At 39.8% G+C, this 27,059-nt stretch overlaps 1 protein-coding gene across 1 annotated transcript in view; it reads left to right on the top strand.

Annotated features, from left to right (window-relative positions):
- The window catches only part of LOC117404134 (receptor-type tyrosine-protein phosphatase alpha-like), a 27,666-nt gene extending 1,002 nt beyond the window's left edge, over positions 1 to 26,664 (top strand). Inside the window, exons 3-26 of the mRNA XM_058986244.1 lie at positions 748 to 1,071; positions 1,916 to 2,016; positions 2,564 to 2,756; positions 3,608 to 3,710; positions 5,491 to 5,764; positions 7,295 to 7,334; positions 7,605 to 7,731; positions 8,460 to 8,533; positions 9,457 to 9,593; positions 10,026 to 10,113; positions 10,384 to 10,460; positions 11,286 to 11,322; positions 12,053 to 12,150; positions 12,692 to 12,808; positions 14,129 to 14,277; positions 16,635 to 16,770; positions 18,377 to 18,526; positions 19,208 to 19,307; positions 19,510 to 19,589; positions 20,120 to 20,254; positions 22,516 to 22,641; positions 23,505 to 23,662; positions 25,320 to 25,455; positions 26,347 to 26,664. Coding sequence (XP_058842227.1) covers positions 748 to 1,071; positions 1,916 to 2,016; positions 2,564 to 2,756; positions 3,608 to 3,710; positions 5,491 to 5,764; positions 7,295 to 7,334; positions 7,605 to 7,731; positions 8,460 to 8,533; positions 9,457 to 9,593; positions 10,026 to 10,113; positions 10,384 to 10,460; positions 11,286 to 11,322; positions 12,053 to 12,150; positions 12,692 to 12,808; positions 14,129 to 14,277; positions 16,635 to 16,770; positions 18,377 to 18,526; positions 19,208 to 19,307; positions 19,510 to 19,589; positions 20,120 to 20,254; positions 22,516 to 22,641; positions 23,505 to 23,662; positions 25,320 to 25,455; positions 26,347 to 26,415 — 3,029 coding nt within the window. The 3' untranslated portion in view covers positions 26,416 to 26,664. The remainder of the gene's footprint in view (positions 1 to 747; positions 1,072 to 1,915; positions 2,017 to 2,563; positions 2,757 to 3,607; positions 3,711 to 5,490; positions 5,765 to 7,294; positions 7,335 to 7,604; positions 7,732 to 8,459; positions 8,534 to 9,456; positions 9,594 to 10,025; positions 10,114 to 10,383; positions 10,461 to 11,285; positions 11,323 to 12,052; positions 12,151 to 12,691; positions 12,809 to 14,128; positions 14,278 to 16,634; positions 16,771 to 18,376; positions 18,527 to 19,207; positions 19,308 to 19,509; positions 19,590 to 20,119; positions 20,255 to 22,515; positions 22,642 to 23,504; positions 23,663 to 25,319; positions 25,456 to 26,346) is intronic.
- Positions 26,665 to 27,059: the final 395 nt, after the last annotated feature.

The raw sequence follows: 27,059 nt of genomic DNA, 5'->3' as shown, positions 1-27,059 counted from the left end.
GGAAACTATTAAAAAAGGTCTAATAAAAATAAAACCTGGTGTCCTTTGATAAAACAAACATCTTTAAAAGTCCCTTTAACTAAAGTCAGCCCCATTTCAATGATATGATCAATTTGGAGTTGATACATTTGGGGTCTGATGTTTGCTGAACAATTTTAGCTTTTATTCATTTACAAATAGGTTACTACAGTAATACATTTCAAACTAAAACATTACATTAAATATTAGCATTTCGACCCCCATTTCCTCCAATTAGTGTGGATCCACCCTACTATCACACACCTTCAACACATCTCCTGGTAAGGGGGGGAAACTCGCCCAAATCTATCACAATCTATAGTGCGTCACATTTATGCATTTTACAGACTGTCTTAACCTAATCTGTTCTTTGTTTGTGGTGTTCTGTTTTCACACTGTGTCAACACATCTTGATTAGACACCTGCTAACTTTGGTGCTCTGCCCAGACGCCAAGATATGAGAGACTGGAAATGTCTTGCTTAGCTAGTTACACATGCTTTAAGCTATATCAAAATAATATGAAAATAACATAGAAGTAAAGAAACTTATAATCAAATACATAATTAATACTGTATGCAGAATGTCATCTCCTACAGTATATATTAACTAACGATTAAGAGTTAAACTAAAAGAGAAGTGCAACAAAGAAAGGTAACTATGCAGAGCTTGAAGATTCTGTAATGTACTGTATAACCTCCTACTGCTGAAAATTGTTGACCTTTTCACAGGAATTCCAAAAGTAACAGTGAGTTGGATGGAGAGCTCTTCGGAAAGTATCAGTGTGGTCTGGAACCACACAGAGATTTCGCACCCTGAACTTTTTCTAAATATGACGATGGCTTGTCAACTGAACAGCTCGTTCGGAGGGGACTGTGACCAGCGAAAAAATGCCTCTGTCTCTCACAACGGGAAGACAAACTGCACCTCCCTCCAGCCGTTCTCCCGCTATGCACTCGTCTTCACTGTGAACGCTTATAAAAGCAAGAGCCAGCTCTTCACAAAGAAAGTGGCTCTACCAGAGCAGACCTTCTATGTGAACACAACTCAGACAGGTTAGCAAGAATAGACAACTCAGTTGCCATTACATTAAACATGTTTGCATCGCTTCAATTCACTTCCAGGAATCTGCTTTCTCTGTAATCTTTCCAGCTATTGGGTTTCTGTAGGTGTGTGCATGCGCATTGCTTTCCCTATATTTTGGTGTTTGGCTGTTGCAGTGTTTAATATGGAGATTGGTGATATATTTTTGAGCCAGGCTGTTTCGACATGTCTTATTAAAAGCACAGACTAAGAATTTGGAGCTTGATTTGTCGTTCTCAGTGTTTAGCTCTCAATAGGATGACCTGTGCAGTACAGCACAGGGGGCAGCATATTGACAGCTGCAGTGCTCTGCCTTTTGTTTTGGGTCCAGTAATCAATTTATATGACTGAGAAACCAGATTGGAAAAAGGGCTAACCCAGGTCCTGACATCGGATTAGCTCAGATAACACGATTCCCCAATCTCATAGTATACATGACATTTACAGAAGCTGCAAAGCTGAATAAAACTATTCCTTTATGATGAAGCAGAAACAGTTCTCAAACAATACATTAAAAAAAAGAAGTTCCCAGGTGAGTTGTAATTGTTTAAAGCATGCAAAATCAAACAAAGTGTTTGTCAAGATCATTGTCTGTCTTAAACGTCTCTTACATTGTTCATAAGTCCATGATCATTGAGAGCTACACTACAGGGTTCAAGTACAAATTAAATGGCTGATTTGACTGCCTAACCCCCAATTTTGTTAAAGTAGGGGCTACATCCTCTGCTGTAGCCAGTACAGTATATCTGACACACTGGAAAATCCATAAGTGCGTGTGAGTGGACCGATTCCTTTCCATGTGTTTTGTTCCCATAGTCCCAGATAAACCAGAGATTAAGAGCCTTCCCGATACCAGCGCAGGACGAATACAATGGAAACCACTATCCGAGTGTAATGGAAGAATTCTATATTATGAGGTAATACTTGTGCTGAAGACCTGCTAGCATAGATATACTGTGTCATCTACTGAATAGTAGTTATCATAATTACAATAGCTATTATAATTTGTATAACTATTGAATATGCCGACAGAGAATTGGAAGTAAATGCATAATACTACGATTAAGATATATGTCTCATTAAAATATTTTGTTATGTATGTGAGAATGGGACGATTTGATTCAGGGATACCAATATATTTACAAAGCAAAGCTAAACTTTCAACAACTGTTTCACACAGTGCTCCCCCTTTATAAGACGGCCCTATATACTGCGGAACAGGTTATAAGGCAGTACGGTCGTGGCTCCCATTTGCCCTATAATGCCATTACACTAACACTAGTATTCTCATTATAAGACGGACCACAAACAGCACGGTCTCTTAACTATGGCTCCCGACTACATCGTTATAAAGGGGAGCGCTGTATACGGTAACACTGTTATCTGTCTTGAACATTGAACATCTTTAGCACCTGTGAGCCATTTTAAGGTAAAAAATGAAAAGTGCTTTGTTTTGTACTGTAGCTCAACTACACCGGGAAACGAGACTATAACGAAACATTTCAAGAAGCAAGTTCTCTTATCCTGAACTCTTCAGAGACGAGCTGCACCCTCCCAGGATTGAAGAGCTGCACTAACTATTCTCTGGAGATCCGAGGCTATACGGAGGCTGGCGCAGGGCATGTCTCCCGGAGTGAGTTTGAAACAAAGATAACAGGTAAAAAAAACCTCTTTCATTTGCTATTTATTAGGATGTGCAGGATTCAGAAGCAGACTGAGAAACGGGCGGAGCAACTGGGCATGGTCACGTAGAAAGCAGACAGAGCCAGAAACAGGCACTGTATAAAATAACCCATCCTTTTGTGGACTGGCCATTCCGGTTTCCCAGTGTTGCGGAGTAACGCATTCCATGTAACTCATTACTGTAATCGGATTACATTTTTCAGTAACTTCAATGGTTTTCAGACAAATAATGAAATGTGGTAATGCATTACTTTCTATGTGAAAAAACCAGGAAGCACTTCAGCAGTCAAAGTCAAACCTTACATGTAACACAGATTTACTTTTTATAACATCTGGCATCAACGGAGTGAACAAGTGAGTTTGATAGGCTGGACCATTTGAAGCAGCAGCCTGACCAAACCGAAAAACAAATATCTCTGTAAAATGTAAGCTGTGCCTGAGAAGTAACTATTTGTAACTGTAATTAGTTACAACTTTTTTGAAGTAACTTGTAACTGTAACGGAGTACTTTTTAAAAGTAACTCCTCCAAATCCAAATCCTGCACACCTCTACCAATAAGTAAGTGTTTCATAAATGAAACAGTTCGGACACATTGCATTTGGAAAAGCCCTCAGATAATGTAACACTTCAATGCCCACCTGACCAAGTTATAAATTCCAGTATAACACCAGCAAAAGAACAGATTAGTTATAGGCAGCAGTTCATCTATTGAGTGGTTTCTTGCTTGTGGTATACCATTAGAAGAGTTTCACTCCACTGCACTCATTGCTAACAGAGCCACAGAGGCAGTAATACCTGCAGGCTCTCTCTGATTCTCTCTCCAGAGCCCGTCCTTCCAGACCTCGCTGGCCTCACTGTGTTTAATATCTCTAGTGGAACCGCCTGTGTTTCCATGACCCCCGTCTCTGACATAAATGGACCAATCAGGTAAATATACATTGTTTTCTTTCGGTCACGTTGATAACTCAGGAGATTATATTTCTCTGTTTTCTGAACAAAGAAAACGAGGTAGCAATATCTATCTAAATATTTGCATGCAGGTAAACCAATGAATTCATGTTTGGTTTTTTGGTTTTTTGCCAGGTGTCTGCATTTTGGTTTTGTTAGCATTTCGAGTCTTATACAGATGTTGTGTGTTTAATGTCATTCTACCTTTGCTACTCACAAGCTCACAAAAAATATCATTTATGTATCACAATGTGATTAAAATTGGGATGGATGATTCTGAAAATAATAACAGATCATTATGGAAATTGGTTGATAATGATACTGAAATGGCGGTTTTCAAGCATATATATCCACTGAGACGTCATTCTCGTCCTGAAAACACTGGGGAACAGAAATATCCCTGCTGGCCGATAAGAAAAACAAGATGTAAATGTTCTTATTATAGTCAATCTATTTCTATAATCCGAACAATGCCATCAAATGATGATTTTATGGCTCCACTGAAGCCATTTAGGGATGGATTAAATCTATATATATATATTTGAGAAAAAGGAAAACTACTGTGTACCAAAATGATCAATAAGAAAAAAGAAAAGGATATTTCAGGTACTTAAAAAGGTAGAATAATTGATTACAAATCAATTATCAGGGCGTTTCGGACTACAAGTCCTTCATCGGCTGAATACAAAAAAACAGTGCACTGTTTTATGTGGTGTGTTATTGTTCGTGTGTATGTATTGGTGCATGGGGTATAATATGGGTTATGTAACACAAGTGATTTTAAAATGTGTATTAGTATCTGGGCACGGGGAGGGCACAAAGTAGTTCACGTGCAGACTGTGTTGAGATTGAATCAATCCCTGTGCCTAAATACAAATATACATTTTAATCACTCAGGCTTCTCTAGTTTCGGGACATTGTAGGTTACCCAGGTAATTGGAAAGCGTGGGTTGCCAGGTAAAGGGACATTTCAGTTTTTACAGGACTGGGGAAACGTATTCCTGGATAAACCCCTGTAGTTTTGTATACACTCCTGCAGTTTTGTATACACTCCTGCAGTTTTGTATACACTCCTGCAGTTTTGTATACACTCCTGTAGTTTTGTATACACTCCTGTAGTTTTGTATACACTCCTGTAGTTTTGTATACACTCCTGCAGTTTTGTATACACTCCTGTAGTTTTGTATACACTCCTGCAGTTTTGTATACACTCCTGCAGTTTTGTATACACTCCTGCAGTTTTGTATACACTCCTGTAGTTTTGTATACACTCCTGTAGTTTTGTATACACTCCTGTAGTTTTGTATACACTCCTGCAGTTTTGTATACACTCCTGTAGTTTTGTATAAACCCCTGTAGTTTTGTATAAACCCCTGTAGTTTTGTATAAACCCCTGTAGTTTTGTATACACTCCTGTAGTTTTGTATACACTCCTGCAGTTTTGTATACACTCCTGCAGTTTTGTATACACTCCTGTAGTTTTGTATACACTCCTGCAGTTTTGTATACACTCCTGTAGTTTTTTACAAACTCCACGGCACATGGATTATAAGGATCATCAAACCATGTTCTGCTAAAACCATTTGTTAACGATCTATTTTGTTATAGCATGTATGGTACGGTCGTCTCCTTAATTTACTTTCAGCTTCTGTACAGCACCTAATAACATCCATAAGCTTGCAGAAGGTCCATAAAAAGTGATCCAAATATATAAAAAGTAACAGAGGCTTTCACTAATGCTCTTCTTTCATGAACACAGTTGCTACCAGCTTATCATGCAGGATTTGGGGGCGACTCTGACCAGTAATCGAAGTGTATCAGATGTCTGCCAGGACTCGGAGCTACCCGCGCTCAACCGCACAGAAGCAAGAGCTGTCCTGTATATCACTGCAGAGATCCAGGCAGCAAACCTGACTGAGCGGTCTGAGTTTACAGTAGGAGACGGAGAGGAGCACGGCCCGTATTTCAATGCTCCCCTGCGACCAGGGAAGAACTACTCTGTCATCCTCAGGGTTGTAAGCCGCTGGAAGCAGGTACTGTAATGGATCTCCTAGTGTCTCATAATACTGACAGCAGCTTAAGGCACGTACTGAACATACCCCTGGGCTCGAGAGCTTGCGTTTTAGTTGAATGGCATCTGTGAATCGTGAGGATATCAGTTTGCGTCCAGCACTTGCCTCTCCATTCCATTCAATGGACTGTGATGTCATGTCAATACAGTGTGTTTGTGAGGCAGCACCATTGTTTCTTCTGTCATGATTATGATGAGGTATGTTTAGGAACTGGAACAGACGGGGACATAAAGTAGTGTAAAAAACACTTTTGATGTGACCACACCTACTTTCACTTGCTTTCTGACATTGTTGGTTGCTAGTTCTTCTTTCTAGATTACACAACAGTACAAAAAAGATTCTGACAAAGGTCATTCACAATGCTTAGTTACTCTTGGCAGCCATTAGACACCAGGGGCCGTATTCACAAAGCTGACTTAAGTCTAAGACTGGTCATAAGTCATCAGTTTGGACTTAAGTCTTATTCACAAGGAGTCTTAAGTATGGTCTTAACTTTAAGACTGCCCTGATGGAGTCTTGAGTCCTAATTTGCTATTGACCACAGCTATTTTTAACTAACATGGGTGGACAGATGATACTGCACAATTTATCTGAAGATCACCCAGATGTGGAAAATTGCCTTATGTATGTTTCTGTAGACGGGGAAAACGCTTTGGAAGTTTTTACCGAGACTGAACTGAGAAGTCGATACTGGTTTGGGAGACAGTCAATTGAAACGCTAACAAATCTTTCAAATACAGTCCTTTCTCCCTCAGCCTACAGAAGCAATGCAATTCCACCTTTGTTGCAGTTAAAAAAAACGGTACATTACTATCTTAACAATCACTTGAACTTATTTAAATAAATGAAATTGTCAATTTTAGAGCATTTTCTTTAAAACAAAACAGTACAAATTATTAACTATAAAAACATACAAAAGTGTTCGCAGTACAAGACTGTACAATTAAAAAGAAAATCTACCAAATTGTTTTATGCCGCAAGCTAGTACAGCACAAGAGCATTGTCTTCAATAAAAATAAACAGGACCATAAATGAAAGGACACACAGTACAACTGCACAAAAATGCGCAACAGCCAAGAGTATATCGCTGCAGAACGAAGGCTCACATAGAGTAGCTCTCGCAGGGAGCTCACACAGGGTACTGCTGCGTCCATAGATGAAGATTCGTCGCACGAGGACAGAAACATGGTCTAAGTTAAGAACCCCAGAAAGTCGCTTTCAGACTTGAAACTCGTTCATAACATAGTCTGCAAAACGGACTTAAGCCTTTTTTTTGGTCTTAGACTTAAGTCAGCTTTGTGAATACGGCCCCTGATGATCAGCATTTCAGGTGTTTTGTTGATTTTTGTCAATCAGTCGACCAGAAACTCACTGAACGCAGGCGTCCAAGTCAGACCTAACCTCAAAGCCATGCATCCCTGCAATAACACGGATAGGCTTAGCCTAAAGCAAGGTGTGGGATTAATTTTGTTCCTGTTTTCTTTCTTCAAGGATACCAAGTTCTCCTGTTCAGAATACAATCCTTTCTATGGTAAGTATAACAAAATAAAACTGTTGTCAAATGGACCACATTATCAAGGTCACATGATCAGCTGTGCAGTATATTAGCCCTAGCGCAGTTAGTTAAGGGGTTGTACAATAGGTAGAAGTATGGTAAATTAATGTCATTGATCAAATCAAATTAAATGCCAGTAAGTGCTGCTCCTCATTCACCCTTGTTTCCCAACCCTAACCCTAATACTGATTCCTGATATTAAATCAAGTCAGTTGAATTGTGTCCCTTGTTGTTTTTTTCCCCCAGTGCCTTCAGATGAAGAAGATATCTCAGACAAGGCTACCACGCATCTTGCTGCCATCACTGTTTGTCTTCTGTTTATTGTGATCTGTTTTGTTCTGTTAGCTGTTTTACTGAAACACTGTTATTCAAGGTAAGGAAAACAAAAACTACAACAGTACTTGAGTTTAATCACCCATTCTGAAGCATCTAATATGTGTAGTTAATAATGTTGATGATTACTAGCAAGTAATAACTGTTTATAACATAAAACGTGTCATGGTCTTTATGTCATGGTATATTAAGTAATTATAATGTTTCTCATAATCCCTATAGTTAGATTATTGTGCATTATTATTGTTTAGTTGTAATATTAAGTATTTATAGGAGAGCCGTATCTTGTATTTAATTTATTGTATAAGTGTCACTAATTCAAATCTAATTATGTCTGGACTAACAGATTTCCCATGTAGTTCATTCAGCATACTTACACATACTGTATGTGTAATATTGTGAAGTGTCTGCTGATTCATGATTATTTAAATGTTCATGTTCGGGTTAGGTATGCATTATTCTTTACTTCATTTGCAATTAATAGCGCAAGCTGTGTCTGTTCATATGTAATAACATTTGAATTAGACACTTATTAACTGAAAGATCTATCTTGTTGCTTGTGCTGTAGTAATGAAGTAATTACACATATGGTTGCGTAGTTACAATACAATAACATGCTTCATTGCAAAATGAAAAAGCAGAACTACACTATATTCACACATGCAATTACACTGTACAGTGTAGTTAAAGAGACAGTGTTACTTATTATTTTTGTTATCTATACTAAAAGTGCTCACCCCTGTTCTCTGTGTGCTTATTGGTTCACAGGAGGCAGCCCATTAAGGACCTTAAAAAGCATGACAACATGGAAAGAATATCTCTGCCTCAGATACAGCACCCAGGTAAACCCAATTCAAACAAGCCTTTGTACCAGTATGTGCTGTAATGATTCCTATTGCATATAGAATGGCATGCATATTTCTAGGCTCATGATGTGTGTGCTGTGTGCTTCTTTTTGTTTTCTCATGCAGTTTTGCTGAGTGAAATTATTTCTGTTATAATAAGAGACTCTACACATGACGCTTATTATAAATGATAAACCCCGAAGGTTGTATTTGTGAGCTACTATTAAACATTATAAAAAGTGCACAGGATGATCTACACAGTAGAAGATATACTACAATTTTGACAATTCCAGTGTCAGTACTCTGTGTGTAATGTCACTACTCCGTGTGTGATGTCAGTACTCTGTGTGTAATGTCAGTACTCTGTGTCAGTACTCTCTGTGTAATGTCAGTACTCTGTGTGTAATGTCATTACTCTGTGCCAGTACTCTGTGTGTGATGTCAGTACTCTGTGTCAGTACTCTGTGTGTAATGTCAGTACTCTGTGTGTAATGTCAGTACTCTGTGTGTAATGTCAGTACTCTGTGTCAGTCCTCCGTGTGTGATGTCAGTACTCTGTGTCAGTACTCTGTGTGTAATGTCAGTACTCTATGTCAGTACTCTGTGTGTAATGTCAGTACTCTGTGTGTAATGTCAATACTCTGTGTGTGATGTCAGTACTCTGTGTGTAATGTCAGTACTCTGTGTGTAATGTCACTACTCTGTGTGTAATGTCATTACTCTGTGCCAGTACTCTGTGTGTGATGTCAGTACTCTGTGTCAGTACTCTGTGTGTGATGTCAGTACTCTGTGTGTAATGTCAATACTCTGTGTGTGATGTCAGTACTCTGTGTGTAATGTCAGTACTCTGTGTGTGATGTCAGTACTCTGTGTGTAATGTCAGGTGTTTGAAGGTTGATGATGTGTTGATCTTCTTTCAGACCCTCCTGTGTGCCACTCTGAAACAGACGTCTCTGTGGAGCAGCTGCTGGAATATGTAGTCTGTATGAAGAAGCTGGGCTGGAGCTGCGAGGACAGAGAAGAGGATGAACCAGTCAGACTGAGGAAGGAATATCTGGTAGGTCACGTGATATAGCAACTGACAAAGAGGAACACTGTTAGTCACAATGAAAGCCATTTTTACTACACAGATGTTCATCACTTTAATACCAGGCATTGCAAAGTGCTTGCCATAAAATTCTGATGGTATTTACTGCATATAACAGAAAATGTAGAAGTCGTTTTGATTTGTGTTGATTAATTGTAGATTCAAGTTCAGACTCAGGGATTTGGAATAGACAACTGTATTACAACACCACAGTTCTCAAAAGGGCAAATAGTAATCCAGCATGCTTTAAGTATGTTTATAATACAGCAATAACATCACTTTTTGAGCATTGTGGTACTTCTCAGCACTGAGGTGTGATTCTTGGCATGAACGATTGAATTCAGTGTGTTAAAGGAAATTCTGTCTTGTGTGTTCTATTTTTCGTTTCATGTTTTCTTCTAGAGTTTGCCAAAGCAGTTTCCCTATGCATGCAGTGCTGCAAAACAGCCATCCAATAAAAAGAAGAATCGCTATTGCAATGCCATTCCTTGTGAGTAACTAAAGCACTTGTTCTTCATAAAAAAAGAATCATTCTTTCAGACTAGCAGGTTTACATACCAGGGGGCAGCAAACAGTGAGAATGAAAAGGAAACACACAGCAGCTTCATAGTACTGCTGCAGGAGCTCATCCGAAACAGTTGGGACAACCCCAGCCCTAGTTACAGATTGTTTTATTAAAGAACGACCTCTCATGAAATGGAACTACAAAAGGAAATACTGGAGATAAAGATAAAGTTAAAACTAAGGATTTCTTTTCCAGATGATGCCTCCCGTGTCTTGCTGAAATGTTTCAATGAGGACCCCGATTCTGATTACATCAATGCAAGCTTTATCAATGTATGTGCTATGTTGTTTTTTTACATAGATAAAACTACGAATGTTCATATAAATATATTGCTAAGTATAGAAAGGAAGTAAAGTATCTTACATCCAAAACACATGTTATTTATTTTTACCTGAAACTCCCTCCTGTGTCGTATCATTTATTTTCTCCTCCCACCTCCCCTTTCTCCATCGTCCACATACAGGGGGAATAGCCATCAGGAGTTTGAAAATCCATCTTCTTGTCTCATTAGCATTCATAGTATTGTCGCTGCCCCCCCCTTATCTTCTGTTTAAGCTATTTTGGTTCCTTCCCTTATAAATGTTTACTATGGTAAATTTGCACAGTAATTTTGCTGTTTTCCCATGGTCATACTGTGCATTTATCATAGTTCACTGTGGTTTTCCATGCTTTTTAATATGCCTTACCTGACCTGTCTGGGTTTTACAGTCCTTACCTATGCTTTACCATGCTTTCACTGTGCTTTATCGCACTTTGCTATGGTTTTACAATGCTAAACATTTATAAGGGTTAGTTGTATTTTATACAGTTATTTCAAACACAATTGACGTCAAAGTTGCTGCTGCTTGCTGGTATGACATACTTCCTAGGTTATAGCTCAGTTTCACCTGAATGGTCTTATTGCAATTGCCTAACCACACAGTTAGTGATCAGATACCAGGGCTCTAATTATGCTGCTTGTGCTAATAAGAAGTAAGAACATGTATTTTTAAAACCTTAGTTAACACTCCTTTTAACAGGACCAGGTAGAAATTAAATGAGATTGGTTTGTAACTGCTTCAAATTATGTTGTAACAAACCATGCTTGTATCTTGTAGGGATATGAAAAAACAAACTGCTACATAGCAACACAAGGTACAGTATTTTATTCCTCCTTATTATGAGAAAATGCTGTCATTGAGGGCTGTGTCCAGTGCACACTGTCGCTTTGCCCGGACGTATGCAGATTCATACTTTTAAACACATTTTTAAATGCCAGTACTAGGGATTAGGGTTAGTCTCACTCAGAACAGAAGCCAGGTCTCTATTAATGTTACCGTGAAGATTACAATCACTTTCTCTTTGACCTCTTTTCACTGTTATGATCAACTTGCAGTTGACCTTCCCTTAAGTAAAGGTCAGACCCCCCCCCCCCTGCTCCCAGACAGCACAGCCCCCCTGCTCCCAGACAGCACAGCCCCCCTGCTCCCAGACAGCACAGCCCCCCTGCTCCCAGACAGCACAGCCCCCCTGCTCCCAGACAGCACAGCCCCCCTGCTCCCAGACAGCACAGCCCCCCCTGCTCTCAGACAGCACAGATCCCCTGCTCTCAGACAGCACAGCCCCCCTGCTCCCAGACAGCACAGCCCCCCTGCTCCCAGACAGCACAGCTCCCCCGCTCTCAGACAGCACAGCTCCCCTGCTCTCAGACAGCACAGCTCCCCTGCTCTCAGACAGCACAGCTCCCCTGCTCTCAGACAGCACAGCTCCCCTGCTCCCAGACAGCACAGCCCTCCTGCTCCCAGACAGCACAGCACCCCTGCTCTCAGACAGCACAGATCCCCTACTCCCAGATGCACTGCCTCTGATTGTCCTCTGATCGCAGGTCCTCTGCCCAGCACGGTCACAGACTTCTGGAGGATGGTGTGGGAGAATAACTCCTTTGTCATTGTGATGCTCACCAGCTTGGTGGAAAAGACCAAGGTGCACACTCCATTTTTCACTAATTTCATATTGCAGTACATTCATTGCATTGCATTCATTCAGTTTCATTTACCAGCTTTAGAAATTACCACTATGGTGTTGCAACTATAATTTCAGCTCCATCTGCAATGGTAGCGACTTTGAGTTAGTAAATAGAGGATCTCAGATGTTACAAAAATTGCATGCCCCAAGAGAAGTCAGAAAGTGGTTGAAAGGGGACGTTTTTGCTGCAATAGCATGTTAAATAATGATCTAAGTGGAATTATTAAAAGGGAAATGATAAAGAACACAGATAAGAAATAATGTAATTTAAAAAAATTACAGCAGCTGATATCACTAAGTATTACTGCCGTCTTGCAGAAGTTTACAATAGTTTTATTGGCTGTTTAATTATCTAATTAACTATTTATCTCCCTCAATATCTGTACTTTTTTCTGTAATTTATATGTAGCTAGAGATATGGAAATTTGCAATAACAATATCTTTTAGTGCCTCCATAGAGCAGCAAATAAATGCTGTACAGCTTGTTTCTTTTTGGCAGAAAAAATGTGAGCAGTACTGGCCAGAGGACTGTCAGACTTATGGAGACGTCTTTGTGTCCTTGCAAGCTGAAGAGCAGAGCACTGAAATAACCACACGGACATTTGATCTGCGGAAGGTAACTGGGCTGGAATCCAGTGACAATGGAGGGCCATTCATTGTGCTAACATTACAGCATGCTGACCCTTCATTACATCGTTATGGAAGATTCTAGTTGTCACAACAAGGCAATGTTATAGGGATAGGCAAAGGTGCTGACCCTTGTGATGTGTCACCTGAACACGGTATAAACCTGTTACAAAAAGATATATGAGAAATGTCAATTATTATTATTATTATTATTATTATTATTATTATTATTATTTATTTCTTAGCAGACACCCTTATACAGGGCGACTTACAGTCGTAAACAAAAACACATTTCAAGAATCACAGTACAAGTAATAATACAATGAAGAGCATAAATAAAATAACTACTAAAAGCAACTTTCTTCTACATGTTCTTAGCTTGTTATAAATAAGTTTTTTTCTTTAACATTGTCTTAAATAAAATCGCAATACAAAAAAACTAGAAAAGTTAAACCATGTAATACAATGGGATACACAATATATCTGCTGTACAGGTAATGCCGATGTTCAAAAAACAAACAGAATATTGCAGCATTACACAGTCGTTTCCTGTAAGTGCAGCGGCACCATCATGCTAATTTAATCATTTTAGAAGTAACGGTTTCTACTCCGCTCCATGTCTGCCAGTTTGTTTTCTCTGACGCAGTTTTGTATGATCACTTGGGCCAAGAGCATGCGCATTAGACAGTTTGACGTCACTTGATTGGCTGAGGAAGGGCGCTAGGACCAGAAATACGCTCGCTACAGTTTTCCATCCACATGTCAAATACAATGTCGCTGTGTGCAAAAAATAAAACCATGTCTGCCGAGCGAACTTGTCATGCGAGTAGCAAGTCGAATAAAGCCGTTTTCCAAACCGTTTTTTGGGGCGAATTTGCTTGTGCGCACAAGTTTTAGCTTGTTAAAAAGCTGGATGGAAAAAGGGCTTGTGACTCTGTCTTGGAAATCAAGGGTGGCTGTGTCCCCCCTCTTTAAAGAGAAGCATGTTTGTCAGGGTACAAAAATGGCGCATCATATTTACCCACGTGTTGGTCCATCTCTTTAAGCTGCATTTCAGTCATTTTCCCCCAGCAGATAAGTCTTGCACATTTAGATCAGTGCACATGAGCTCCCCTCCCTCCTGCACCATCGTTGAAACGTGAGAGTGCACCAATGCAAAGCAGCTTCAACACGCCCGCAGCTTTAGGATCTGACAGGCATCCGATATTACCATGACTAATGTAATCAATGAGAGTATTGAGCAGCCCGTGACATGCGACACCTGTTGTTTGCCTGTTTGTTTGTGTATTGATTAACCTGCTTCTCCAAGGTTAGTGGCTCACAACACAGAACCGTGAAGCAGTTCCATTACAGTGCCTGGCCTGATCACGGGACTCCGAGGAAACCACTGAGCCTGCTCTGCCTGATCAGACAAGCAAACAGCTGGCTCTCTGCCGGGCCCATGATCGTCCATTGCAGGTATGCATGCATTCACACTGAGAACAGTCAATCCAGACTAATAAAAACAATTCCTGAGAATGGTCTGCTGTTCAGGACATTTTTATAAAAGAATGCTTGTACCTTTACAAAAAACAAGCTCATGGCTTCCACAACAGCAGATGTCCTTTTCATTGTGAAATCTTTGAAATCAAGCAAAGGCCATTCGTGGAAGTAAAAATAACTAACGCATTATCGTAATATGGTATCTTATTCAGACTCCAGTAGTTAGAGTTGTGGTATTTAAATCCACCATTATAAAGGTTTAGATAATTAAAATAGAGCAGACAGAGAGTGGGGAGCTGCAGCATGAGCAATTTTGAAAGTTAATATTAGTGTCTTAAAATAATCCCTTTCAAATGTAAATGCCTTTACGCAAACTAAGATCTTTCACAGGATGACAGCCACATACTAAACACCAGCACAGTCTCTTTATTTCAAGGGCTGGAGAAGGAGCTGAAATCCCCTTAGATGTGCCAATTAGTCTGCTACCATTAGACAGCTATAGTTTAAATTTCCCGACATCTAATTTTAGATGTCTACCTTTTTGTACCCACATTATTTAATGATTTAAAATAAATTCTGCAGTGATTGCTTACCGTTTTTTTTAATCTTTTTTTTTTCAAATTCAGCATAAGTTTTGCTTAAACATAATTATTTGTTGCTATTTTTTTTGTACGTTGGTTTGCATGACATTCCATGGCTACCATAATCCCTGGCTCTCAATCCAGACAATGATGTCTGGGGTAGGGAGGGGTAGGAGGAGCGAGCAGGATTGCAGATCTGTATATGGAAGGGTGCAATGATCCTTTACTAACTGCTTACTCTAGATTCAAAGTAATTGTAGCTGACAAAATCATTCTGTTGCACCTCCATTCGCTACAAATGCCTCAGATGTGCAGTTTTGAAAGAAACAAATGTTACAGCACACATGTATTTTCATTTTGAAACGTGAGATCTGGCACTACTTTAGGTTAAAGGAAGCTCTCAGTTTATATGCCTTATTCTTGGGTTATCTGTTTGCACTTGTACACCCTGGGTCATCTCAGCAGAGTTTTCTTGGTTAAAGCATGTGACAATAGCATGTCAGACAATAGCAGCTGATTGGTTATTGATAGGAAAGAAGCCAGTGAAGGGGTGGGGACAGTTTCACTATCCAGGTGAAATGTTTGCTATGTTCCTTTCATAACTGCACATTTCAGACCTATAAAATGAATAGATGTGCCTGGCAGTGACATTTTATGGAACTGTTCTGTTAGCTACAGTTACTTTAAGTAAAGTTGATAGTTGTCTATTTTATTATTATTATTATTTTTATTATTTTTATTGCATTTATACAAAGCTTTGTATACAAAAATATCACAAAGCCCCATATGCTGGGTTAACTAGCTCTGAATAATAGATGAACCTGACTCTGTGTGTGTTATAGAATGGAATAGAGGAATTAGGCTGTGGATGTGACTACTAATTCAGACATTTCTATTAAAAACAAAAGTTCAACCGCAGAAACTTGGCGCCAGTAACGTTAAATGGATTCAATGTCTTTTACCTTGTTCGGATTGTAGCGATTTCATTTCTTGTATTTTTATTTCTGAAATATGTCAGTAATATTTTCTTAAAGGTACCAGTGTGTGCTTTTGTTTTGTTTTGCTTTCTGAACATTGGAATTAGCTATGCACAGAATGACATCTGTACACAGGATAAAATGCACTGGAATGTTTGCAAATACTTCACTGTGATTGGTTGATTTATGATATGTGATTTATAATACTTCTTTCTGTCCTGGATTAACATCAAACAAGCATTTGTCCTGCCCTGATTGAAATATTATATATATAGCACATAGGAAGCACTGGCAGTAAAGAGGAAATACAAACACGAAACAGGAAATCTGAAATCTGAAATCTGAGATTTGTGTTCTTCCTTAAAACAAATGTCAAATCAGCAAAACAAATTCATCACAGTCCAGAAGTTAATGTTCAGGAATATGCAAGCCAAGCAGAATAAATCAGTGTAGATTTGTATATATCTCTTTATGTAAATCATGCTTTCAGTAATATATTTTAGAGCTGTTCACTTCAAGGCTTGCTTACTAGAAGTACAAAGTAATTTCTTAACTGTCAGGTGTAAAATGAACACTGGCAGCTCTGTGATCAAACACAAGTTTATGAGTGGTAAATGAATCTGAAAGTTTATCACAGTGGTACCGTCCCTTTATCCAGTGGAAGGTTTGAAGGTGATTGCACAGGGTCAAGCAGCAGACTCCATCCATCAGTGGTGCTTCATCATCAAGCCCATGTGACATGTGTAGCACGGTAATGCTTTGCCATGTGTTAAAGTGCAGGGATTGGACGCACCGGTGCTTTCATTGCGATAGACCAGCTGCTGCACGCGGCAGAGGCAGTCGGACGAGTGGATGTGTTTCAGTGCATTTACAACATGAGGAAGCAGAGGAAAAATATGGTCCAGACAGAGGTGAGGTCAGCTGCTGTGGGTTACCTGTCTCATAGGTTAGATTGCAATGGCTTGCTGTCGCTCTACTGAAAAGCTTCTCCTCCACCTACAGTAAGGCACTCTGAAATATACATTCTCTATTGCATTTCTGACAGGTTCCCTCTGACAAATGGCTGTGATGTGTTGAATATATCAGCCTATCTGTTGGCTCAGCTGACAGCTGTCTCTATTAGCTCAACTGTTAAGATGGACTTGAATTGGTGTTTATTTCTTTATGCCCTGAATTGGTGTTCATTGTTTATGCTCTAACTCTTTCATTTGTTACAGTGGCACTTTTGACTCGCATCTACAGTCAGTTCTCACATATCCGACCCTATAAAATGTTGACTTCAGTGAAGGTTAAACGCGTGTGATGCATATCTGATTATTTCACTTTGGCCTGTTCTAACCCCTTGTATCTTTTTTGTGTTCCATGCAAAATGGAAAATATCAAAAATACATATCTGAAAGGACTGGGTTTTAAAATAAGTAGGCTTCCATTTAGATGTACTGTATTAGTTTTGTTGGTACAGTACTATATTTAACAGAAGTAGTATTTTAATTCAGAACGATATGATTCTGAAAATATCACTTGCCAAAACTAAAGCAATGACATGTTAACTGTAATACAGTACATACTTTTAAATCCAGTAGGTAGCGGTATGTAAAATTTTTCATTAACAACCTAACAGCAAAATGAAATCTAAATGTTACCCATGCACAGAACTGCGTAAAACGTAAAAGGCAGTGCAATTTAGCAAAACCAAAAGATTAATAAAAACAACAAAAAGTTTCCAGAATTAAAACAGTATCCAAAGTCAGCATTGAAAATTGCAGAATATAGTGCACGATAAGGCCCTAATGTCACAGTTCACTTGTAAATGAAAATGCACAAAAGCAACAAAAATACATCACAGTATCTAAAACTGTTTAATGACTAACTGTTACCCTCGCTTGTCTCGTTCACTTTGTTTTGGCTGCATTTTCGTCAGGTGAAACTGGAGGAAGTGCTGTGTAACTGCACAATATAAGATTTGGCATTAGAGAGAATAAAAAAAAAAAAAAAATGCAGGCTGTGGTGGATATTCAGATAAATTGTAACATTGAAGAGATGGGCTTTGTATCAGAAAACTGGTGACAGAGTCTGAAATCGCGTGTGACAGATAAGTGCATTCAATTGTTACATATATATAATGGGGATTGATTTTATTCTTAATACAAGGGCGGTAAACGCGACTGACGTGTATCTGGGTAACGGATATCTGAGTGCTGACTGTAATATAAACATAATTAATATAATTAATTATGTTTATGGAATCTTGTTCATATCTGCAAAAGTGTTTTTGCGTTAGCCTCGATCATCCACAGGCCCAAATTCTATGAAGAGAAGACTAAAGCTTTACAAAGTCATGCATTGCCTGTTCTTATCACAGTTAATCCCGTCTCTCTAACCTCTGCTGTTTTTTTTCTCTCCCTTAACTATTTCTGGGCTCTTCTCCCCTCCTTGCTTCCCCTCTGCCTTTTGTCTTTCTGCTCCGCACCCTGCGCTCCCTCCCTCACACTGTCTCTCCCCTCTCTCTCTAATCAGGAGCAGTACTTGTTTGTCTATGACGTGCTGCTGGAGGCGCTGCTCTGTGATGTCACAGAGGTCCCGGCTCAGCAGGTTCATCGGCGAATCAGGGAGCTTCAGGTGGTGAATCCCAGGACCCGCGTCACTGGTTACCAGAAGGAGTTACAGGTAAGGCCATATTGCATGCCAACCTGTGGCACTAATGCTGGTGTGAAGACAGGGCAAAGGATGTTACCAAAATCAGTTCACATGTCTGACTGCGCCTGTTTCTCGCCAACTTAGGACCCCGTAATCAGACGCTAACAAACTTTTTCCCTAGCGTTACCGCTGTCATCAAATTTGTACCCACAGTGATATAAGAACATGTAGCGCATGCATTTATAAGAGACAGCGGAATTACTTTATAACCTGACATGAAGCTTCACACCAGTCATGTGTCGTTACATTTTTATAAGAGTAAACTGTTATTTCTCGTTAGTATTCATCTTTATAGATTGATAGATGTTTTACCATAGTTTACCCTGGTTTGTTTTTTTAAATATGATTTACCATACCTCTCTGGCTTTACAGTGCTTGTCTGTGCTTTACCATACTTCCACTATGCTTTCTTACACTTGGCTATGCTTTTACAATGCTAAACATGTATAAGGGTTAGTTTACCATGGCTTGTTTTTTAAATATGTGTTACCATAATTCTCTGGTCTTTACAATGTTTTATGCTTCACCATGATTTCACTGTGCCTTATTACACTCTGCTGTGCTTATACTATGGTAAACTTTAGAACTGCTTTCTTACAATAAAATATCTCAATTCAAGGATTGCACTGACATCCTCTGGTTTTCCTGCAGGCTTTGAACAAACTATCCGATGTTTTCCGGGTCAGACCACACAAGGAAGCCTTAAAGCCCACGAATCGTTCAAAAAACAGGGATCCCTACATTTTACCAGGTAGGGATTACAAGGTTGCTGGGTGCAGACTGTTGTAACAGAATCTTACCTGGCATTACTTCACTTTGTTTTTGTATCCTTCCTCGTTCTCATTTTGATATCACGGTTAAGCATAGTGAAAAGTGCATTTCAGTATGTATCTGTGTTTCTGCTTGAAATATTTGAACTGCTTAATAAAAAGGTGTGTCGTCCTCCCCCCCAGCGGATCATTTTCGCCCTGCTCTGATGTCCTTAACCAATGATGATGGGTCACCAGGCTACATCAATGCAGTTTTTGCAGATGTGAGTGTATGCCATATATCGTGAGAATTCACCCATGTAAACAGAGCATTATCACATAAGAGGTTTCAGCTTAGCTCTTTGGAGAAGCATCAGTCTCACTCATTTTAGTAACTTTTCAGTATCAATTTTAGCAGCCTCACGGAATATCACAAATCTCACTCGTTTGGATGATCTGATTTTGAGTCATCCACGTCACAAAAACTAGCCACACAATTTAGGGCAGCTGACAGTGGGTATTGAGACTCAACCACTCTCACCTTTCATGAGCACCAAAATTCATCACGTGCAATGAAAACCTCTTAATAGAACCTTCATTTTGACCGCTTCAAACATATGAATAATAAAAAGCTGTATGTTATGTATTCAGAGAATAGCAAACTGACTTTTTTTATCACAGTTGAGTCAATTGACTTCTCATATTATTCCAGTGCCATCAAGCCAACCATACAGTACCTGAGTGCTCAGTACTCAAGCTGTCGTTTCCAGTTGCTTGTCAGATTGTTTAGCTCTTGTGTCATGTATTCCAACAGGGCTTCACAAAGAAAGACAGCTTCATCATTACACAGTTTCCTCTAAAGGACACCGTCACAGATTTCTGGGCTCTGGTTTATGATTACAACTGCACATCTGTTATCATGATGAATAGACATGAAGATCTAGACGAGGTTTGTTTGATTGTTAGTCTTTAATGATATGGGCCATATTTTCAAAGCATTTACTCCTGTCTTTACTAACTCCTGTTTTTTTTTAAAATAGGTAAAATACCTGTTAATTTTACAAAACTAGAACCAAGCAACTAAGTAATATATTTCGGGTTCTCTTCAGCACTCACACTCTTGTAACAGCTGTACCATGAATTAATTAAAGAATGGGGGAAATACTTTGAAATTATGGCCCAGTGTCCTGGGCCTTGTCCTGTTGTAAGAAAATTCAGCTAGTGCTTTTGAACAGAGGTGTATGCTTTGCTTGCAAGACTTAAAAATATATATACTGTATAAATACCATAAACACCTACAGGACTCCTACCAGTGTGACACCTGATTGCATTTAAAGTGTTACATGACAGAGAATAACATTTCATCTATCTTTTTAGATGTCTATTTTACAACATAAGACATTCCAGGTTGGTTCCTTGGACACACTATGGACCTTAATGTGTATCTAGCAGGGCTGAGGCCATGCACATAAGGAGGGGGCTTCTGTGATTGTTTATTGTAAATATGAGTGTTATGATTGTAGAAATAAATAATAGTGGGATTGGTTTTAATGGGGAACCTCACGCTCTGTGTGTAGCAGCCTGCCTGCTGTGTTTAGTTGCGGGAACGAGAAGCATGTGTGTGTTTACCAGCTGCGAGTGGGAAAGGGTCCTGAGTATACAGATCAGTGCTGCTGTAAGCCATAGGGGTCAGAGTGCTGCTGCTGCCGAAGCATCGGTCCGTCTGCGCTGCTGAATGACTGGGATCAGGAAACGTAGCTGAGGCTGGAGTTGGGTGAACTGCCTAAGGGACAGGGAGTTAGTTTCGGGATAGTAGATCCCACCCAGCAGGCAGGTGTGGACGCAGGACCTCCATTTGCTAGCAGAGTAGTGCAAGTTGTTTTCACTGCACCTTTATTTTGATAGTTTTTTGTACAGCGTTTATTTTGCCTTTTGTACACTGGCCGTATGTCCCACGTGAGCTACCACTGCTGGTAGCGTCATGTGGGATTCCTGTGAATGTAAATTTATTATTATTATTTATTATTTATTTCTTAGCAGGCGCCCTTATCCAGGGCGACTTACAATTGTTACAACATATCACATTATACATTATTTCACATTATACAGATATCACATTATTTTTTACATACAATTACCCATTTATACAGTTGTTTTTTTTTTTTACTGGAGCAATCTAGGTAAAGTACCTTGCTCAAGGGTACAACAGCAGTGTCCCCCACTGGGGATTGAACCCACAACCCTCCGGTCAAGTCCAGAGCCCTAACCACTACTCCACACTGCTGCACGCCTGTGGGGCGTGTCAGTTCCAAACTTCTCCTGTCAATCCATCAGCGAAAACGCATCTACGTCCTCCAGAGAATTAAATCAGGTCTCCTATCATCACCTGTAGCGAGACCCCTGTTACAGTGTAATAAAGGGGTCAATAATTCAATACTCGGTGTAGCAAGCTGTTCTCAAATTTTCAAGTGTTCTCTTCTTTAATTCTTCCACCACAAATTTGTAATCCAGGAGTCTTAGACAGGTTTGTCCGAACAGTCCTGTTTGATACACGGCAGGGATCTGCTTCCCCCTGTCTCGGTGTCTCTGCTTCTTTCACCACGGTCCTGGTATCTCAGGCTGTCACCATGTCTTCCCCGTGCAGATTCTGCAGCTGAGGTTTACTTGGTGGTTTCCTTCAGTCAGAGAGCCGCATTATTGGGCTTTCGGAGTTTGAGAGCAATGTGCTGTTTTTGGGGCTGGGTTTAGTCTTTTACTGGTAGCAGTCTGTGGTGCACTCTCTGTATAAGATAATGATTCAAGCCTTTGTAGGTACTGTCAGAGAGGCCTGTTTCATAATATTGTTTGACGGTTGGAAACTTTGCCTTTACTTTGAGAAGTTTCCTGACTGTTGCTGTCTTTTCTGTGACCTCTTGTACTTAAAGAAAACAAAGTCCTATGTGTTGTAACACTTGTATAAGAGTTCCATTACAGAGCCAGGTTGCCCATACTTATTCCTACTTAATTAATTAGTCAGGTTGCCAATAACAAATCAGTCTACTGGGAGTACCCTGCTGTTCTCCGCCACTGTGCCGTGACATTTCGGTCAAGCTTCTTCGAGGTCTGCTTCACTGTGAACAAAAAAGGATCCTTGGCTGATTGTGAAAAGAATGTGCTGAGCACATCTGAGTGTCTAGTGATTTGTGCTTTTCACTCTCTTTCGTAAACCAGACTTTCCCATTGTTTTGGCCGAGGCTGGGAGACTGCACTCACGGACCTTTTTGTATCAGTATCTCTTCTGAGGAGCAGAAGGCTGGATTTACATCAAGAACGCTGATGCTCAGTAACACCAAACAGGTAACTCTGCCCTCGTGCCATCTGCAAAGCTTCTAGTGGGCAAGAACAAGAGGAGTGTATCAGAACCCACGGGCATTTCTAAATATAATGCCCGTCCTGATGAGTTAAAAATACTGACACCAGCATAGACACGTAGGTTAGTGGTTCACGTCCAGCCCTTGCCTTTCAAGTCAACCCAAAAGGCTGTGATGCCAGGCCATTACAATACTATAGTGTATTTGTATAGGGTGGTATACAGACCATTGTAGAAAAACAAATCATAAATGTCACAGCAACAGTGTGGAGACCTGGAGCCCATATGAACTGAGCCGGAGGAGAGATTGAGCAGCCCTGTCAGTTAAGAGAGGGCTACTTGGGTCTATGTAAAGGTTTTTAAATTGTGTAACAGTTAGAGCATGGTTGTGTTGCAGAATTGCTGACCCCTGCTGGTGAGAGAAGGTAATGAGATATAGGCTTTAGAACTGCTTGTTCACATGGATGTGGTCCTTTTGTACAGAGGTTAAGATTCTCGCTTGGAGACCACAACAGGTTTTTATCCTGACTCTGTTATCATGAGTGCTGGGACAAACACTGGTTTTTCACATTCGAATATTCTTTACTTTTGAATTAGCTGGATTAGCTGGAAAACAAGTGTATAATTTGTACCATAGTTACAGTAAAAAAAAAAAATGACCTGGTACACCACCACATTGAGAGAAACCATCTTACATAGCAGAATATGTGTTATTTATTTCAGTTGACGTTTATATATTGTTTTCCATATCTATTATATGAACAAATACGAGCATGGTTATTTTTGCCTCCTAATACTTTTCAAGCCATGTTGAATATTTGTCTTTCTTGTTTTTGTTTGTTCCCTTTAGAGAATGCACCATGCGCGACATATAAAAATGTTACAGCTGGACGACTGGCCAGTGACAGACCCTCTGCCCATGTCCCGAGACACAGTCATCCACATGTTAAGAGACACTGAAGACTGGCAGAGGAGGAACAATGGCGGGGCTACACTGGTCATGTGCCAGTAAGTCAAAAGCAAAACCAATCTTAAGCCTGTAACTGCCATGGTGACTTCAAATGTATTGCACAGATAAACCAATCTGAAGGAAAAGGAATTAAGAACATAAGAACATAAGAAAGCTTACAAACGAGAGGAGGCCATTCAGCCCATCTTGCTCGTTTGGTTGTTAGTAGCTTATTGATCCCAGAATCTCATCAAGCAGCTTCTTGAAGGATCCCAGGGTGTCAGCTTCAACAGCATTACTGTTGAGTTGGTTCCAGACCCTCACAATTCTCTGTGTAAAAAAGTGCCTCCTATTTTCTGTTCTGAATGCCCCTTTATCTAATCTCCATTTGTGGCCCCTGGTCCTTGTTTCTTTTTTCAGGTCAAAGAAGTCCCCTGGGTCAACATTGTCTATACCTTTTAGGATTTTGAATGTTTGAATCAGATCGCCGCGTAGTCTTCTTTCTTCAAGACTGAATAGATTCAATTCTTTTAGCCTGTCTGCATACGACATGCCTTTTAAACCCGGGATAATTCTGGTTGCTGGTTGCTCTTTGCACATATCCTTTTTGTAACGAGGTGGCCAGAACTGAACACATTATTCTAGGTGAGGTCTTACTAATGCATTGTAAAGTTTTAACATTACTTCCCTTGATTTAAATTCAACACTTCTCACAATATATTTGAGCATCTTGTTGGCCTTTTTTTATAGCTTCCCCACATTGTCTAGATGAAGACATTTCTGAGTCAACATAAACTCCTAGGTCTTTTTCATAGTTCCCTTCTTCAATTTCACTATCTCCCATATGATATTTATAATGCACATTTTTATTTCCTGCATGCAATACTTTACTTTTCTCTATTAAATTTAATTTGCCATGTGTCTACCCAGTTCTGAATGCTGTCTAGATCATTTTGAATGACCTTTGCTGCTGCAACAGTGTCTGCCACTCCTCCTATTTTTGTGTCGTCAGCAAATTACTATACCAGAATCTAAATCATTAATGTAGATTAGGAATAGCAGAGGACTTAATACTGATCCCTGTGGTACTCCACTGGTTACCTCACTCCATTTTGAGGTTTCTCCTCTAATCAGTACTTTCTGTTTTCTTCATGTTAACCACTCCCTAATCCATGTGCATGCATTTCCTTGAATCCCTACTGCGTTCAGTTTGAGAATTAATCTTTTATGCGGGACTTTGTCAAAAGCTTTCTGGAAATCTAAATAAACCATGTCGTATGCTTTGCAATTATCCATTTTCAATGTTGCATCCTCAAAAAATTCAAAGCAGTCGGTGCAGAACTGTGTTACTGCCTTGAATCGTGCATCCTTACAGTTTTATGAATCGGCGAGGGAAGTTGATATTAAACCGACTCCAGGCAGTGATACACGGAACAGATTCGGAATGCCATTGGGTCCAATTGCGTCTCAAGCAGCCCTGCCATAGTCTGAGCAGCAACTGGAGATGAAGCACAGAGGTGTGTGTTGGAGGCTTCATTTCCTACTGCACAAGATCATCAGACATTTTCATAAGAGCTAGTTCAAACAGAGAGCCTTGCTGGGTGATTGGCAGGTCAGCAAAGAGCAGCAGAGCAGTGGGAAGCTCTGGCTCCACTATTATTATTATTATTGATATTGATAATAATGATAAACTTTACCGTTGCTGCTTCTCTGCAGGGACGGGGCCTCCAGGAGTGGGCTGTTTTGCGCTGCCAGTCAGATCCGTGAACAAATCAGAATGGAGGGAAAGGTGGACGTGTTGCAGGCGGTGAAGACACTGCGCAGCAGCCGTCCAGAGCTCATCAGAGACATGGTAAGCGGAGTGTGAGTCATCACAGACCAAATGCGAAACAGCAACACAGCTGTAGGTTTATTTCCCAGATTCAGGGGGTTATGAAAGAAAAGGTGGGCCAAGTATGAGATTCACTTTCATTGCAAACACGTACAGAGTGTCCTCCTCATAATCGCAGACTGCATTCATCTGTACCCTCTGGAGTATATAAAGAGGCAGACAGCCCCTGATCATGCTGGTAAAGCAGAGCAGGAGAACATCACTGTGGCTGCCATGTTAGCTTCATAGTTTTGCTTGTCTCTTTCTTTCAATTATATTTCTCCAGGAAGGATTTAATGACATCTCCTTATTATGTTGGAAAGAAAAGAGGTGGATTTTAAAAACACTTTATTTATCTTCACAAATCAATGCAAAGACAAAACAGTTTTCAAAACATTGGCAAACAACAGATTTAGCAAAGAATAAGCCATCCATGGCTTCTGTTAATCAAGCACACTATTGTGCATATAGTTTAGGGATCTCACAGTCTAACTAGCTTGGCCCAACTCAGCTTGCACCATAATTACATGGAACAAAAGTCAAACCGGACCGAAGTTAAATCTAGGCACAGTGAAGTCAAACAGAACACATTGCACTGCATAATAAAAGCATAGAATGCACCTTTTATGTTTTGAGCTTCGAGTCACTGACGTTTAGACATGACTATTAACTAATACACTGCCTGCCACCCGGCAGATTGAGTCTCCCAGCGCCCCTTATATTACCGAGAGCGGTCCAACACGGGAAACTGAATGCAAATGACATTTCTGCACTTGTCAGGAATATACACATGGAGACAGGACACTTAGCTTACAGCGGTAGCATTTGGATAATGTAATCAATTAAAAATACAAACATTTCCACTCTGTACAGGAGCAGTACACGTTCTGTTACCAGATAGCAGTGAGGTGTGTGGACTGTCCGAGACTGACCGGAGCATGAAGGATCACGCAGTGAAGCCCCGCAACTGGTTAACTGGACTGTAAAGAACTCTGAAATCCGATGCCCTGCAGTGTCTGTACAGTGCAGTGTGATTCATAAAGAACACACCATATTAAAAATATATTCTTGTTTCAGGATTTAAAGCAGACAAACACATACAGTACAGGGGTATTTTCAGTTGATGTTAACGGTGGTGGATCTAAATGCTGTCAATGCTAAAGTAATTAATAAAGGGCTTTACGAATCAGACACCCATCGGCTCATAATAATTTCAAGTTTAAAAAGATGAAAAACTCAGGAATGCTGGTACTATTTAGACTCATGAGGCTAGATTCTCAAAGAAATTATCTCTAAATTGCCATTAGCACAATTTTTTAATAAAGTAAAAACACACCCAATAAAGATATAAAACCTGAAAAAAGCAGCTCCAATATTTAATAAAGGAGCTCTCAAGTTGTTTCCTATTCATTTTAGAATTGTATATGTTGTTTTTTCCTTTGAGACAAAAATTGTGCTGCTGAATATCAGGAGTAAATAGCATTGAGAATGTAGCCCATTGTGTTGACGGCTTCAGCTTGGACTACCCTTATGAAGTTTACTATAGTACAAGCATAGCAAAGCGTAATAAAGCATAGTGAACGAAT

Source organism: Acipenser ruthenus, chromosome 2 (assembly GCF_902713425.1).
Source record: "Acipenser ruthenus chromosome 2, fAciRut3.2 maternal haplotype, whole genome shotgun sequence".
Lineage (NCBI taxonomy): Eukaryota > Metazoa > Chordata > Actinopteri > Acipenseriformes > Acipenseridae > Acipenser > Acipenser ruthenus.
The sequence above is the reverse complement of the archived record's forward strand: the minus strand, read 5'-3'. Positions and strand labels throughout refer to the sequence as shown.